We start from the raw sequence: 15,837 nt of genomic DNA on the forward strand, positions 1-15,837 counted from the left end.
CTGATCTGGAGCCTGTGGTCCAGCATTTCAAACCCCTTATCAGCTCAGCTAATTATACACCCGACCGCCAATCTCTCTCTCACACAAGCGCACATGCACAATGAAAAAACAAGCAGACACACACACACATATCACACACACAGCATACGCATAGCGCATGCACAATGCACATAGAACAGTTTTCACACATACAAAATGGAGGATAACTGACCTTCTTGGGGCTTGGAGACTGCTGGCGTGCTGGTCTTGGTTTTGGAGGACACAGGGGAGAGCACGGGGCAGATAGCAGAAGGAGCCGCGAGACCTGTAACCCAGAATAGCATGAAACACCATGACAACAGAAATGGACACATGATAAAACTTACGCATGGCAAAACACACGCATGCAAATATCATAAAGTGACAACACAAAATAAGACAACATGACAACACTATAGAAATACATGGACAACAAAATACACGCATGGGAATATCATAAGGCTTGACAACACAAAATAAGTAAAAAATAAACTACACACATTCAGGCAACATGATAATACAACCAGACAAATTCAAACAACATAAATCACACAAAATGACATAAAACATCATGACAGACTTAAACAGAACATGATGCAGCAAAGCGTCGTGAAACAAAAACACTACATCAAATGACAAATCATCACACAGCAACAATACACAAAAAAACACCACAACAACCCAACACTTCACCAAGATGCTCACAGGCTAAGTAAACAAAAAAATATGATGAAAATGTTTGCAGTACTGTTTCAAATCTCTACACCAAGGACTACCAGGGAACATGCCATGTTGATTAATGCTGTACTATGACGATCAAAAATACTAGCATCATGAAAACCTATTGGCTCTGCCAGACAAATCGTGTGTATCCACATCCATGAGAAGTTTAAATCATAGTGCACCGCATCCCTGCCTGAAATTGGTCGATAAATCAAGATGTTACACAGAACGAGGGGAAAAGAATATAAAATGTAGGTCATGCTTGTGCTCCAGTGCACTGCACAGAATGGCAGATGGAGTAATCATTAAGGTCCAAGGACAGGTCACTTTATTGAAGCTTTCCCAATTCAGTTTAATGCTGTCTGCAAGCCTGCAACATCTAGAACACATCGAGCATGCACTGCATCTGTAAATTGGAAACTATAATATTCTGTTAGTCAGGAGTTGATATGAGGTTACACACATATTTGTCATGAGTTGGTACCATAAGTGGTTTTATCAGGGATTTAGTCAGGGATTGACATGGGGTCAAATTGATATGTGTTTTAAGGATTAATAGGATTAATAGAGGTCAGATATGTTAATAGTCATGGATTAACACAATACGGAGTGGTGCATGTCATAAAATAGTATATGTTGTTAGTCAGGGGTTGAAAGAGATTAGCCAGATATATATATATATATATATGGAGAAAGAGAGACAGAAACCAAAATAGAGCACAAATGAAAGGAAGTAGAGCATTTCCCCCTCACAATCCACTGGCCTGATAGTGCCCCAAATGGCGCTAGTACTGCTGAATTATACCCTCTGGCCAGAACGTTGACTAATGGAAAGAGAGACACCATTATATCATTTTCTGCCTCAGTGAAATGGAGACTGGCCCACTTCCCTGAGGCCCATTTTGCTTTCCGTCATTGTTTTGAACAGCGGAGTTAAAAACCCGTTTTCTGGTTGGAAAAGGTCTGAATAAAAGTGAAGAGCGGGAACATGTGAACAGAGAAGCGCTGTGGATCCACAGAGCTCCAGAGGGGAGAGCACTGGAACATGTGAACAGAGGAGCGCTGTGGATCCACAGAGCTCCAGAGGGGAGAGCACTGGAACATGTGAACAGAGGAGCGCTGTGGATCCACAGAGCTCCAGAGGGGAGAGCACTGGAACATGTGAACAGAGGAGCGCTGTGGATCCACAGAGCTCCAGAGGGGAGAGCACTGAAACATGTGAACAGAGGAGCGCTGTGGATCCACAGAGCTCCAGAGGGGAGAGCACTGGAACATGTGAACAGAGGAGCGCTGTGGATCCACAGAGCTCCAGAGGGGAGAGCACTGGAACATGTGAACAGAGAAGCGCTGTGGATCCACAGAGCTCCAGAGGGGAGAGCACTGACCTTTCTTCACCATTCGGGCGGCCACCGTGAACTGGGTGGAGTCGTTGGCCGCCCCCCTGCCCCGGCTCTTCCAGGCGTCCTCCCGGGCGGTGATCAGCTTCTTCCTCTCCTCGATGGTCATCTGAGCTTCGAGGTCCTCTCCTATCCTCTGATAGGGAACAGCAAGGGTCAGAAAGGTCACGGGGAGCAGACGGGGTGTCCACAGAAATCCCCTGCCAACCTCACGCCACAACCAACCACCACCACGTCCAATAAACATTTTTTAAATTTCTATCTAAACATAAAGTAGCTATGAGATTTAACTATTAACTAGTGTGTTCAGGATTTGGGAAATAGAAGTTGGTGCACACCATCTACGCTAAGCCATGGAAACATGAGGAAACACAAAACTTGTGAGCCGAGCAGCCACAGGAGTGAATCACGGTATTACAAGAGTCTACCAACACAGCACAACACAGCCACAATAGCACAAAAGCTAATCACCTGGGACACGGTATAATCTACAGGAATTAATGGGTGCTTCCATGCAAACTGTCTACACACACAACCAACCACATGTACTACCTTCCCTTCTGTTTTGGGGCTGATGAATGAGAATCAGAGAGACATGTAGGTACAACCCAATATGAAAAGACATTTAAGAATGCTAGCGCACACAAGCCGGCCAGCGGTGTGCTCTCAAACAGCATTTAGACACAGGTAAGGCCAGTCAAGGCTAGGCAAGGGAGGCGTCACACTGGCGGGGGTGGGGGGTGAAGGGGTTCTGTGTGTGGATCACCTTCAGTCTCCACGGGTGACGCTCATCCACCTGCAGGGGGCAGCACTCGCTAGCACTGAGGGAACTGGCCTTCAGGGAGGACAGTTGACAGACGGAAAGACAGATGGGGAAAACCAGGAGAGAGTAAAGTGATGAAAGAGCAGAGGAGATGAAAATGCCTCGTCGAGAGGGAATAAAAGGACAACTGAATGCAGGCTAGCTGAGCACGGCGCCCCCATGTGCCTCTCTGCTGAGGCCTCTCTGCCTCGCTTGATATTCCATTACTCCACCACAAACCACAGATGCAATTTAATCACACGCGCGCACATGCACTCGTAGTCACACGCGAATGCAGTCACATGCGCGCACACACGCACGTAGTCACACGTACATGTAGTCTCACACATTTGGACGTGCGCACACACACACACACACAGCCACGAATACATGTAGTCACTAGCACACTCACACGAGCACACATGTACACGTACGCACCCATACCATGCAATCACAGACGCACTTAAAGAAGCCAAAGCCAAATGCTAGGATGCGTTTCATGAGCAGAGGAAAGCATAGTGCACTGCATATGGCTTAATTTTCAAGTATGTGGTTTCAATTTTCAGTCAATGGGTTTTCTTCGTAAAATAAAAGATAATAACAAAAAATAAAACAGACATCATTATTCAGTTAGTATGGCTGTCAGAGAACCAGTCTGCAGAAGGTCCAACTGTCATTCGGTTGAATTTGAGCAGGTATGAAAAAAAAAAAAAACATTGCATGCTTCACCACAGACATTTGCCTGCGCAGTAGATCATTTGCTAAGTGCTTGTTAAAAGTTTTGTCCAAGCTACTGCCAAAAAGCCATTGATAAATGAAGACTGTGTAGTTAAGGCTCAAGGCCCCTCAATGAACCATGGGACTGCACAAAAGTTGACTGCGCAACTGTAAGTGAAAGCTCAGAGGTGGGTTTCATTTTGGCTATATATATATATATATATATATATATATATATATATATATATGTGTGTGTGTGTGTGTGTGTGTGCACATTTTTTGTCTCCAATAAATGTATTGTTATGATTGTTAATGTTTCATAACAAATTGTCATGAAAAGCTGTTCTAAAGCTCAGTTTCCACCATGGGAAATCCACTCCATTACAACTGCAGAAGATGGCCAATTGGGAAACTGCTCCTACACACAAACCAGACTTTTTGAATCAAAGAGACTGAACAGGAGAAGCTGAATATGGAGAAAACACAAATTCCACAAAGACATTCTAATAAAAGAGTGCTAGGGAGAGGAAGGACAGCGGCAGTCTGGTGTCTGAAAACACAATGAGCTTTAGATATAAAAAGCTACACAAAAAAACTCAACTGCGTTTGAACAATGGCAACAAGGGATAAGACTGTTTTCCTTCCCTAGCACCATCAACTCATTACACCACAAAGACGGCAATTGTTTGAACGCGTTACAAAGCCCGACATCATAAAGTCAGCTTCCTCAAGCTGATTTAACCAGGAGTGAATTAAAGTGCAGAGCAGCAGAAAACTGAGGATTTACTTCAAGGGCAGCATGGGGGGGTGGGGGTGATGATTTGACATCATTATTCTTTGTACATGCAGAAAAGCGTAGGCGGTTTTCCGAGAGGACAAACAAAGAACCTACCAGTGTAAGATTAGCAGAACAGAGGATTTTAAAATGTCAGAGGAAATAATTCATTCAGCTTTTAAGCCAAGAAAACACTTCACTACATTTCTGTGCCTTGGACAATGAACATTTACGTACAACAAGCTCACACAACATTCCCTTAAACCTGAGGTGGACACTGACTAGATACAGATTACCTTTTTTTGGATATAATCATCACCATAGACAGTGTCAAAGGCAAGTTCACTGGGAGAAAGTCAGGCAATCAAGGCAAGGACGATGGCCCATGCATGTGCTCACCTGGTTATAAGGATCAATATATTGACATATATTCCCAGCAGACACTGGAGGAGGGGAGTAGGTTGAAGCATAAACGGGCTCCTATGGGTGGGAGCCCAAACCCAGACAGTACAGAGGCATGGACAGAGAGAGAGACGGAGGGGGGGAGAGAGAGAGAGAGAGAGAGAGAGAGAGGAGGAGGGACAAAAAAAGCAAGGATGAGAGAGAGTGTGCATGAGGGGAGATGATAAACAGGAAATGGATATCCAAAACACTTTCCATTAAATACTATATTCTTATCAGGAACTTCCCACTCAAGTTTCCCTACAAGATCCAATAGAAATTTCAGACAACAGCAACATACGCGGATAAGAAAAGTTTGGTTAAGAAAAATAAATTAAAAAAAAAAAAAAAAAAAACACAGTACCACAGACCCAAAACACCCTCCAGGCATGCAGTCTAAGAGTGCTCTTTAGTTTTGAGTGGCAAGTGAATGATGAGTCAGTAGCGTTCACTGTTAAAATCTGTTTTTCTGTTAAAATCTGTAAAGTTTAAAGGCATGATGGGGTGTTTAACCACTTCTTGTATCTGAACAGTTTAAACAAGGCGAAAGAGAGCAAACTCATGGTTGTGAATGGGTCAATCTTAGCCATGACTGGACCACGTATGTGCACATACATCAGATTCCAAACACGCCATCTCAAAGCAGAGCTGAGAGTTCACCACTGGTGCCGTAACTCCATGACAAAAGCCACTGTGATTGGTAAGTGAACTTAACCACAACACCCATGGGTGCTGTAGTGCCAAACAGGAGAAACAATATGAACACCACAGAGCTTGGGTGGCTATGCCCAACAGCACAACATTTCCAGCTTACCCACTGAAGATCGTCAATTATCATCGTTTCCTCCTACAAGTCGAAACAAATGGGTCAGGTTGTAAAGCGTAGCAGTGTGAGAGAATTAGACTTCATGAACCCTGTAATGGGTGGGTAAAAGTCACTGCTCTGTCAATCCCTCAGCGATACAAACAACACTAGCAGGGAACATCATAACATCAATGAGAGACTGACGGTGTATGATCGTTTCACCTCTGTTTGGAATTTTGAAGCCTCACTCTCCATCTACCTGTCAAAAACACAGCCTAGCCCGCCAACATGTCCCCCTGTTTCTGTGATCTTCTCTATATCCACTCACTCGCTTTCACTCTCTTACACAGTTTCTCTCACCATTACATTCATAGGTGGGAAGTGGTCAGAGAGCATCCTGCACAGCCCCTCTGACAGTGAACGCTGAGCGGATGGCATGTGCACGTGTGGGAGAGCGAGACAATAAGAGAGCGAGACAAAGGGAGAGAGACGCACTGAGTGGGGGGGGTTCCCCCTCCCTGCAGATGGAATCCTGTATATGTTTCCAGCAGTAGCACCCACGTGAACATGTGCACGCACATTTAACACATTAATGATATATTAATGTCTAATTCCGGTGTTCATTGCCCATTACCAGAAAATCGAAGCAGGGAACTGAATACAAGACCAGTTATTTTTTGAATGATTTGGCTCCAAAGAAGAAATAATAAGCTCAAGGTCGTATCTGCGCTACAAAACCAAGAATCTCAACAAAAACAAAAAACAAAAGAAAAAACTATGTATATTCAGGGTGGAATATCACTTTAATCACGAACACATCATTTCTTGTAGTGCAAACTTGAAGAATCAAGCAGAAGGAGAGACATTGCCAAATGGCTAAACATAATTGTTTTTTCTCGTGGGAGTCTGTTCTCTCTCAACACCATTGTGATTCTACTGGTGTCTGTCACCTGTGCACCTCTCTCTGATGAGAGAGGGGAGCTTGGTAGAGAGCAGAACGGAGTGGTTAAGTCAGGGAGAAGGGGAAACTGAGAGAAATGCAGGTTTCTCATTCTAAGCAAGCGAAGGCCTCAGTGACAGACTAAGACAAAGGCCTTGAATCCTGGATAACCCAATAACAGAGAAACGACTCGCGGCTCAAACAGCAGTGAGAACTGACTGTCTACATCCGACGGCTATTCTGTGAAAATGACATTGTTTTGTTTTCTAACCCAATTTTATTTGCAAAACTGAACAAAGGGAACATTTTGTGAAATTCACCATTTCACTGTAACAATCGCATTATTAGTTATGAAATGTTGCTGCATGAGCCCTAAAATGGGGCTACCACTGCTTTTGATTGGTTCATACTTGATTGATTCACCGGACAGCTTAATTCCGTTATGGCACTTGTGGACCACAATACTGCAGTAATTAACTCAATTAAGACCCACCTTATAAAGCCTTATAAATAGGAAATACGTTGCGTTCACCCCTTGCCCTAGACAGTTTTTATTTATTTTCAAACAGAACAGCACATGCTGATGAAATCCCACATTTACCCCTTCCCTCCAAACAATATCCTGGCCATTACATATATATTATTCTTATATAGCATTACACTTGCCATGCAGAGATTGAAATCAAGTTTATTTGGCTTTGAAGACAGAGGACAGAAAGTGACAGAGAGACAAGACAGATATAAGCAGAGGGTTAGTCACATGGAACATACAGCATGAAGCATTCAGCACTCAGTCATGTTAATGCAGGGACCTGTGCTTTTTACGCAGATAAAGAAAGAACCAAAATGCAGGAGAAAATACACAGCTATAAATGCAGCTGTTCCTTGAACCAAACCACAACAAAATATTTACTCCTGTTTCTTTGATGTGTCCTTTGGTGTCCGACATTTGTGCTCTTTATTGGTCATAATATTTACACAGCCGTTGGTAGCATTGCGAGATTCAAAGAGAAAGCACTATTTTAATGAAAAGTGAAAACGAGATGTCACACTCTAGATAACTTGCTCAACATGAGTTGACAACAGAAATCACTCCTAGGGCTTTTAATATAAATAGCCTGTGTGGCAAAAGATTGTTTGGATCAGAATGCCAATGCATTATTTTTTGCAGCTTATTTCATCCTGCTAATCACACTCTTTCATCTTGCTGTTGTTACAAGTGACAAAATTAAGAACAACATACTGTGGTATTATTGTGAGTTGCCATATTATGCAAGTGAATTGCGCAAAATGCACATTTTGATGTGCCCTGCGTACGCAGCATTCAATGGGCTAGCGCGACCAATGACCACATGCACAGCAGACCCATACAGTGACTCCAGAAATGACACGTTTACACTCTCTCTACAAGATCTGTACACATAATATAACCGTTACAATCCTTCCTGCCAAAAACAAGATGACTGAAAGCAGGTAGCCTTTACAAAAATTCGATTTAATGTCAAATGGTGCAATCTGAACTTCCAATATCTCATTAATCACAATTGCTTCAACTTCTTTGTGCAGACCTTCAACCACTGGAAGACTGTGATTATTGTGATAAACGCCCCCAGGCTAAGAACTAGGTTCAGACAATTTATTTGCTGAAGGCCAAGCTTTCTAGCAACTTCCAAGGGGGATATTAACTTGGACCTGCATAAATGTGCTCATTCTCTAGATCCTATAAACACAGAACAAATTTTATTACTACTATAACAAAACACGCTGGGGGTAAAATAAAATGACCAAAACTAAAAAAGGTTTAGCACCTTCAGGCTGATGCATTTAATTACATGTACAGAAAATGTATCTCAAGTTAACACATTAACCAGATTACTGATGCAAAAACACACCCCTACTAGAGGAACAATGCATACCAACTTTTTTGCTCTCACAAACTTCAGTTAACTGAGCTGCCCCTGCTGGGAGGTATGTCATCCATCAGCACTGTTTATGTGGTAGCAGTGTAGTGTAATGGTTAGGGGACTGCTCTTGTAACAAGAGGTACTAGGTTAAAATCCCAGATGGGGCACTACAGGTTCATCCTTGGGCAAGGGTATTAGTTTGCTCAACAAAAAAGTAATAAGCTCAGAAAGTTCAGAAAACTGCTGTTTGAAATCACAGCAGTTCCCTGATTGCCATTATCTTAAAAGTTGACGAGGCTCCACGTTTTTAAATATTGAACAAAAAACCCATTACAGAACTGATTTGTCAAATAAAATCTCCCTTGTATCTATGTGCTAAGGTCTAAAAGTGAAAAATAGCTCAATCATCCCCACATGAGAGAAGCCAGACATTTTATAGCTGCCAAACTGTGGCATGACAATTTGCAGACAGTCAATGCATGATCCAGATGTTTCCAGCAGAGTGAATTCCCTTTCAACAGCAGGTGAACTTGCTTAAATCTGCTCGCAGTTGGATGTAGTTTAATGAACCGAAGCAAAAAATAAAAATCTGTGATAAAGTTAGCCTATTTTGAACTGCATTAGACATACTGTACATGCAGAGGAATGCACTGTGAAAAGGTGTGATAAAGGTGGCAACTGAATGGCCAGCAAACAATACTTGTTCACTTCTAAGAGGAGATGGCATTTATAAGTCACAGATGACTGCTTTCAGTTTGTATTCAAAAATATAATTTTCTGCATTCTTCATAGAATACACAGCCATAGTGTTTATGGCTCTACACAACAATTGTAAGATACAGGTGCCAATACTGCCAAATCACATTGATATTGTAATATTCACCTAAGCAAGTAACAAGACACAACACGATCACAAATGAATTACAACAAACTATGTCCACTTCCTGAAAAAACATGCTGTGTTCATATCACAGCAGAACTGCCACATCAGTAAAACAGCAGATTATATAATTCTTAATATCCTTCTGTGCATAACTACTCTACATCTATAAGCTATGTATTATTATGATGATTGGTATAAGTTCACACTATCTATATGAAAATAACAAACGTGGCAACATAGCCTAAATTTATTTGTCGAGCCTGGACACAGCAGACAGAATTCTGACCAATGGGGAAGGGAAAGAGGTCGCACACAGTTCAGAGTAACGTGTGATTTTCAGCGGATGGGGGCCGAAGGGTGTGACATCACAAATAAGAAAACTCACAGCCGGCCATCAGTTCATTTCCAGCTCGGTGGTGCCGTGGGTGCAGACGGGGCGCGCTGCAGCGTCTGGGTTAGCGTGCTGCTTAGCGGCGGGGAGAGCTCGCGGTCATGCAACAGGTCAGGTTACCTTCTTCTTGAAGCTCTGCTCCACGTCCCACAGCTGTGCGCGGAGTTCGGCCACCCCCTCCTTCGCCACCTCCGGCTTCTTATTGATGCGGTTCCTCCAGTCTTCCTCACCGCTCTTCCTCAGCAGAGCCAGCCTGAGAAGGAAAGGGCCTGTGTATTTACTGGTTTGTAAAGGTATATGCACTGCATGCACACACACACATTACTCTCACATTCAGATGCACAAACAAGCACATCCTGTAACAGACAACCACATACTGTATACACACACATACTCCCACATGACCTTTCTTCTCTTTTTTTTTGTAAATGTGGTGGCCAACATAGGACTCAGAAAGTCCAGTTCTCACCCAAATTTTGAATAGCCAACTGCCTGCATTCATGTACAGCTCCCACTGGCAATTCAAGAAAACTTAGACATCTGCAGTGCTGGTCTGCAATATGCGGTACCGCACATCAGCTTCGTTTCACACTACAGCTATACTCGAACACAGTGGAGTCAGAGGAAGACCTTTGACATGCACCTTTTGCATGCAGTACATGGGCACCAGTGGGAGGTCACTAGACAGCAATGAAATGCAGACCTCTAACTGACTGAACCCTCCCACACTCAGGGCATGTAATCAGCAATCGCGCATCACCCCATAGAGGTACCAGCCACAGTCAGCACTGGTGCCTTAACTGAATGAGTCATCCAACGGCCCAGTAACACACATCCTCTGATTGATGCAAATGTCTTGCAGAATGACAGCACGTTCTTGATGAATTGGTTAAAACAACAACAGCACTCTACCCTAGTTCTTCACTAGGTACACACTTGCTGGTGCTGGTCAAGGGCAAAACAAATAATAGTAAAAACAACCAAGACCACACACAGATACGTAATCCCAGTTCTTGTTGAGGATGTTGGGCAGACTGGGGAGGCTTGCTGGAGCGTGGGTAAAGTCTCCCAGACCGATGGCATGTCAGTGGCCGCTCCGAGCCACGGCCACAGTGACAGATGAGAGCGCACCCAGCGCGGAAAGAGCCGATGTCAAAACAGAACCATTCTCCCGCTGCCTGCTGGGTCACTGCTTCAGTACTGCAGTGTGCGAGGCAATCCCTCTTCCTGTTCAGCTCACTGTCAGAGACGAGTGAAGAGAGCCTGCACGGGGACTGCTCACACGGCTAGTGGAGCTGTTCCAGCTTGACTGGTTCAAAACCAACCGCTACACGAACACGAAACAATATTACAGTTTTATTCAAATACACTGCGTTTAAAAATCTGAATGCTAAGTTCAATTCTCGTTGGTAACAATGGCCACTGCACTCAACACTCAGAACATCTGAGTCTAACTGAGTCTATGGCCTTGGTGATTCAGGAAAACTGCCCAGGGGTGATTTGTGTATTAAGCCAGCCGACACCACAGTAATGGGATAAAACATCAAAACTCCAAACCACCGAGATCACTTCAGGCTGTGTAACTAAACTAGGCCCTCTAAGAAATCAGGCTTGTCTTCCAGATCTACTTCAGCCAAAACAAGCACACACAAGAGCACACACATGAGCACTATCATTCAGGCTGCTGACAAGTGCGGTCATAACCGGAGAATGAAATTGTTAAAACCGAAAAACGTTTGACTTCTATCACCGGCTGCAGGGGAAAGGGGAAGGTTTCATCTAACCAGACGCTGACGGCACATTAGCACCAAGCTTGCGTAGCGCCCAAGCCAAAGGTCACCAGAGGTAATCAGGTTATGACGGCAGCATTTATAGCAATGAAAATCGGTCTATCAGCAAGCATCTCAAAAGGGCGGTCTAACAGGGCTCGCCAAGTAACGCGAGGGAAGTCAGCTGGGCGTTTGGAGGCAGGAAGAACGTCAAATGCCAACCGTGGACGCTGGCACAGGAGACTGTGAGACAATCAGACCATAGACTATGCGGGGAAAAGATCCATTTTTTTCATAAACTCAGTATAAACTGGCTGTTGTCATGGACATCCTGTCACAAACAAGGGGTCATTGCTCACCCTCATTCCCCCCACCCCCACCCTCCGCAGACCACTGTACCATTCCAAAACGAAGAGACGTGACCCAGGAGTGACATCCCGTGTCTGTTCACAAACAGGCTTTGTGCCCGTGACTGGGGGGGACTGTTCTCTGGTCTGTATGACAAACTTCCTGCGTGGAACTAGCAAAGAATCCCCAGAAAAATAACAAAATAAGGGAAGGGCCACCGACTAAGGGGAAGCGGCAGCAGCAGCAGCCACCAACGCAGCGGGATGCCCCCAGCAACGCAGCGGGATGCCCCCAGCAACGCAGCGGGATGCCCCCAGCAACGCAGCGGGATGCCCCCAGCAGCGCAGCGGGATGCCCCCAGCCGCGCAGCGGGTGCCGCTGACAGCGTTGTAACACCATGAAAGAGCATAGCCCAAAACTACAGAGGCGGCGTCCACGCATCACTACCAGAGTCTGTTAACATAAATGTCTTACACACACACACACACACACAGCAGTGTGAACGTGTAACTCGTCACTCGGATTCACGTAGCTTCACTGCGCGTTTCACATACAGCGTTACAAACAGCACCAGCTGATATTCACCGTGACTGAGATGTGGCGATAAAATGGTACTGTAACACTGCCCCCTCCACATTGAATATTAACTACCAGTTCAAGTTCTTATAAGCACCAATGGACATTTAAATGACCTGTATTTAATAATAGTCAGTTTAATAATCATTTATCCAGCTGTATAATTCGATACGATGTAAATTCTATGTTAAAAAAAAAAAAATTTTAAAAAGAGGAAACTGCCCGGTTCACTCAGGCTGTTCGGGTGGGCTTTAGGTTAGAGAGCTCAGAAAGTAAATCCCCTTTAAGTTGCGCTGAGGCAACCCACCTTCTGCAATGAGAGCCAAGGCGGGGCTCTCACACCTGCCTGTCGCTAAGTCCACCAGACGCGGTCTGCCCTATCACACCCCCAACCCGAAAAAAACCCCCCAGTGCTGTAACTGAAAGGACACCCTGAGCTAACGGGCCATCAAAGAGAAAACAAGCTGCACATTCAACAAGGTCAGGAAACGCATGAACCTGATGCCACCGGCGGGGGAAACCTCCCTAAGAATTTTACTGTTTACAGGTGCAGCCTGTCTATAAGCAAGATACAGATTTTGAGCCCATTAAACCAACAGAAAATAGTGTGGTTTCCACGCTCAAAGCAGCGAACAAGGTAATTCACTGCATGTTGCATTCATCAAACCCTTCCTGTCCATCCACACGTACAGAATACTGTATTTACACACACAGACACGGAGACAAACACAAACAAACAAACAAACACATACACACACACACACACACGCTGGCTGCACAGAGGCACAAGCAGGCTCTACCCACGCAGCCCCAGCGTACCTCTCTTTGATGGACATCTGGCGCGCGGACATGGTGTCGTCCGGGTCGTCGGGCTCTGGGGGGCTGTGCTGGTCGAGGAGGACGAGGTCGTCGTCCCCGCTCAGCCGGAGAGGAGAGAGCGCACGGGGAGCCTGAGAGAGAGGGACGCTCCTCACCGCCGCCTCGCTCGCCGAGACACTGGCCTCTGGCAGCTCTGTGCAGACGTACGCACGTACACACGCACACACACAGACACACAGAGCAGAGTCCCAGACACAGACACAGACACAGAGCCACAGAGCCACAGAGAGAGAGAGAGAGACATACACAGAGCCACAGACACACACACACACACACACACACACACACACACACACACACACACAGTCACAGAAAAAAAACAACAGGATGAGGTTAGCAGAGCTCCAGTGCAATCAATGTAGTTCAGGTGTCAGCAGCTATGCTACATGAGTACATACACACGGACACACACACAGGCAGCTCACAGCATAGTGGAAACAGCAATGCAATGAACCTGAATGAGCTGTCGACACGCTCGCACAGGATCACAGCCAGAAAACTGAGTCCATCTCTTCCCAACTTGTTCGGAGGAGGAGGTTTGACTTCGCAAACATGACGAGGCTGATGCACGGACAAGCAGTCTATTGTCTCTCTCTCTCTCTCTGTCTCTTTCCTCCACTCCGTCTCTTCTCTGTCTCTCTCTCCTCGCTATCTCTCTCCTTCTCTCTCCTCCTTTGTTTCTTCTCTCTCTCTCTCTCTCTCTCACTCCCTCTTCTCCTCTCTGTCTCTGTGGGGAAACCAGAGTTTGAAGACCCTCCTCTCTCCCGTTCTCTAACCTCCCCCTACTCGCTTCTGTGCCCTCAGATATACGGGCAAGATTAATATGGCACGGCAAAGCCGAAAAAAGGCAAACAGGAAAACCATACCCTCTGTTCTGTAAAATAATTCCACCACAGGTCATGTGACATGACACAGAGACAACAGGAAACACGTTTTTATGGAAGATAAAACAGCCACAAAAACACGCATGCAGTGAAAGTTCAAATAACTATTTTCGTACAGACGATTGTCAGTTATCTGCTTTTCAAACACCCATAGATGATGGATTAATTTTTTATTTATTTATTTTTTTTAAACAGAAAAAGAAGAAAGTAAATGTTTTGGAAAATAACAGAATTAGATTCAGCTAGTACGAACTCTTTCGACTTTGTGGGGAACCTCTAGAGTTCGCAACTGCTGTGTTAGCAGTCAGCAGTTATGTGGCTAAACACGTCCGCACACGTGTAAGAGAAGGCCAGGAGACAGACGGACGGTCACATGGGGTACAGGCAAGAGGCGGGGTCACGTTCCCGGCCGCCTACCTGAGGAGGCGGGCCTGCTCCTCGGCACGCCCTCGGCCTCGTAGAGCTCGTGCGAGGACCGCGTCTCCCTCAGGGGGCCCCAGCGCTCCGCCCTCTCCTCGAAAACGGCGCTCTCGGCCTTCTGCAGGGCGCGCGCGCTCTCGCCCCGGCCCCGCCCCCCAGACGGGGGGCTGCCGCGCCTCGGGACGCGGGGGTCCTCGTCCGCTTCGCGGCCGGGCTGGGGCAGCGACGGCTGCTGGACGTCCCCCTCCGGGGAGGGCAGCTTCCGCTTGCCGCCGCCGCCGCCGTCGATCGCCGCTTCCCCGGGCCACTCCCCAGGCCCCGCCCCCGCATATCTGTGAAAGGCTCGAGGCTCCGCCTGCTGATGGGCGGCGTACTGGAGCTGCTCCGGGGGAAGCGGGGAGCCCTTCGCGCCCGCGTCCGGGCTGGGGGTGGAGCTGTGGTGCTTGGGCGTGGCCCTCTCGTAGTAAAGGGGGCTGGACTGCGGGGTGGCGTCCATCAGGACCGTAGACCGGCCCAGGTGGATGTCTCCGGCGTGGGCTGTGGAGACCGTGGTGACCGCAGAGGAGCTGGGCGTCGCTGCTGCTGCGGAGAGGAGCCCAAACTTGTGTCCTCCTTCGTGCTGCAGCTACAGGGGGCGGGTGGGGGGCAAGAGGAGGGTTACAAGAAGGTCAGTCCACAGGGGCGGTTACAGTAAACAGTGCCCAGCAATAAGAATCAGGCTCACAGTGCCGATTAATCATGCTTATCAATCCGACCCGCGTCAGCGTGACTCGCTCCACATCCTGTTGATCAAAGCGAGGGTCTGGTTCAGGGTCATTACGCTCTGCCAGAAGCTCGTAGCAGCGCACAATGACTCCGGCCGCAGCCAATGGCAGCGCGAGCTTTAAACGGACACGTTGAGCTCACTCGAAAAGCACGATGCACGGGACAGGACAGGACTGGGCTTTCACATTTCATGAGTGCGTTTCAGCGAGAACAGCAAAGCTCATCAAACACGATCAGCCAGCCCACAGAGGCCTTCAGTTCACTGGATGAAACTACCAAAAAGATTTTATGAAACTACCCAGGGACTACCATTTAAAATATTATATAAGTAAGTGTCAAACAGCCAACCAAATAGGTGGACAGACAGGCACATTCTGGATATACGGGGTGAGCAAAGAGG

At 46.3% G+C, this 15,837-nt stretch overlaps 1 protein-coding gene across 2 annotated transcripts in view; it reads right to left on the reverse strand.

Moving 5' to 3' along the window:
* svila (supervillin a) overlaps positions 1-15,837 on the reverse strand; it is a 100,018-nt gene that overhangs the window by 22,028 nt on the left and 62,153 nt on the right. For both annotated transcript variants that reach the window (XM_035413405.1, XM_035413406.1), the window contains exons 13-20: positions 14,670-15,297; positions 13,309-13,501; positions 9,917-10,049; positions 5,688-5,720; positions 4,832-4,912; positions 2,905-2,973; positions 2,127-2,274; positions 212-304 (exon numbers count right to left, since the gene is read on the reverse strand). In XM_035413405.1, coding sequence (XP_035269296.1) covers positions 212-304; positions 2,127-2,274; positions 2,905-2,973; positions 4,832-4,912; positions 5,688-5,720; positions 9,917-10,049; positions 13,309-13,501; positions 14,670-15,297 — 1,378 coding nt within the window. The remainder of the gene's footprint in view (positions 1-211; positions 305-2,126; positions 2,275-2,904; positions 2,974-4,831; positions 4,913-5,687; positions 5,721-9,916; positions 10,050-13,308; positions 13,502-14,669; positions 15,298-15,837) is intronic.

Source organism: Anguilla anguilla, chromosome 4 (assembly GCF_013347855.1).
Source record: "Anguilla anguilla isolate fAngAng1 chromosome 4, fAngAng1.pri, whole genome shotgun sequence".
NCBI classification, from domain to species: domain Eukaryota; kingdom Metazoa; phylum Chordata; class Actinopteri; order Anguilliformes; family Anguillidae; genus Anguilla; species Anguilla anguilla.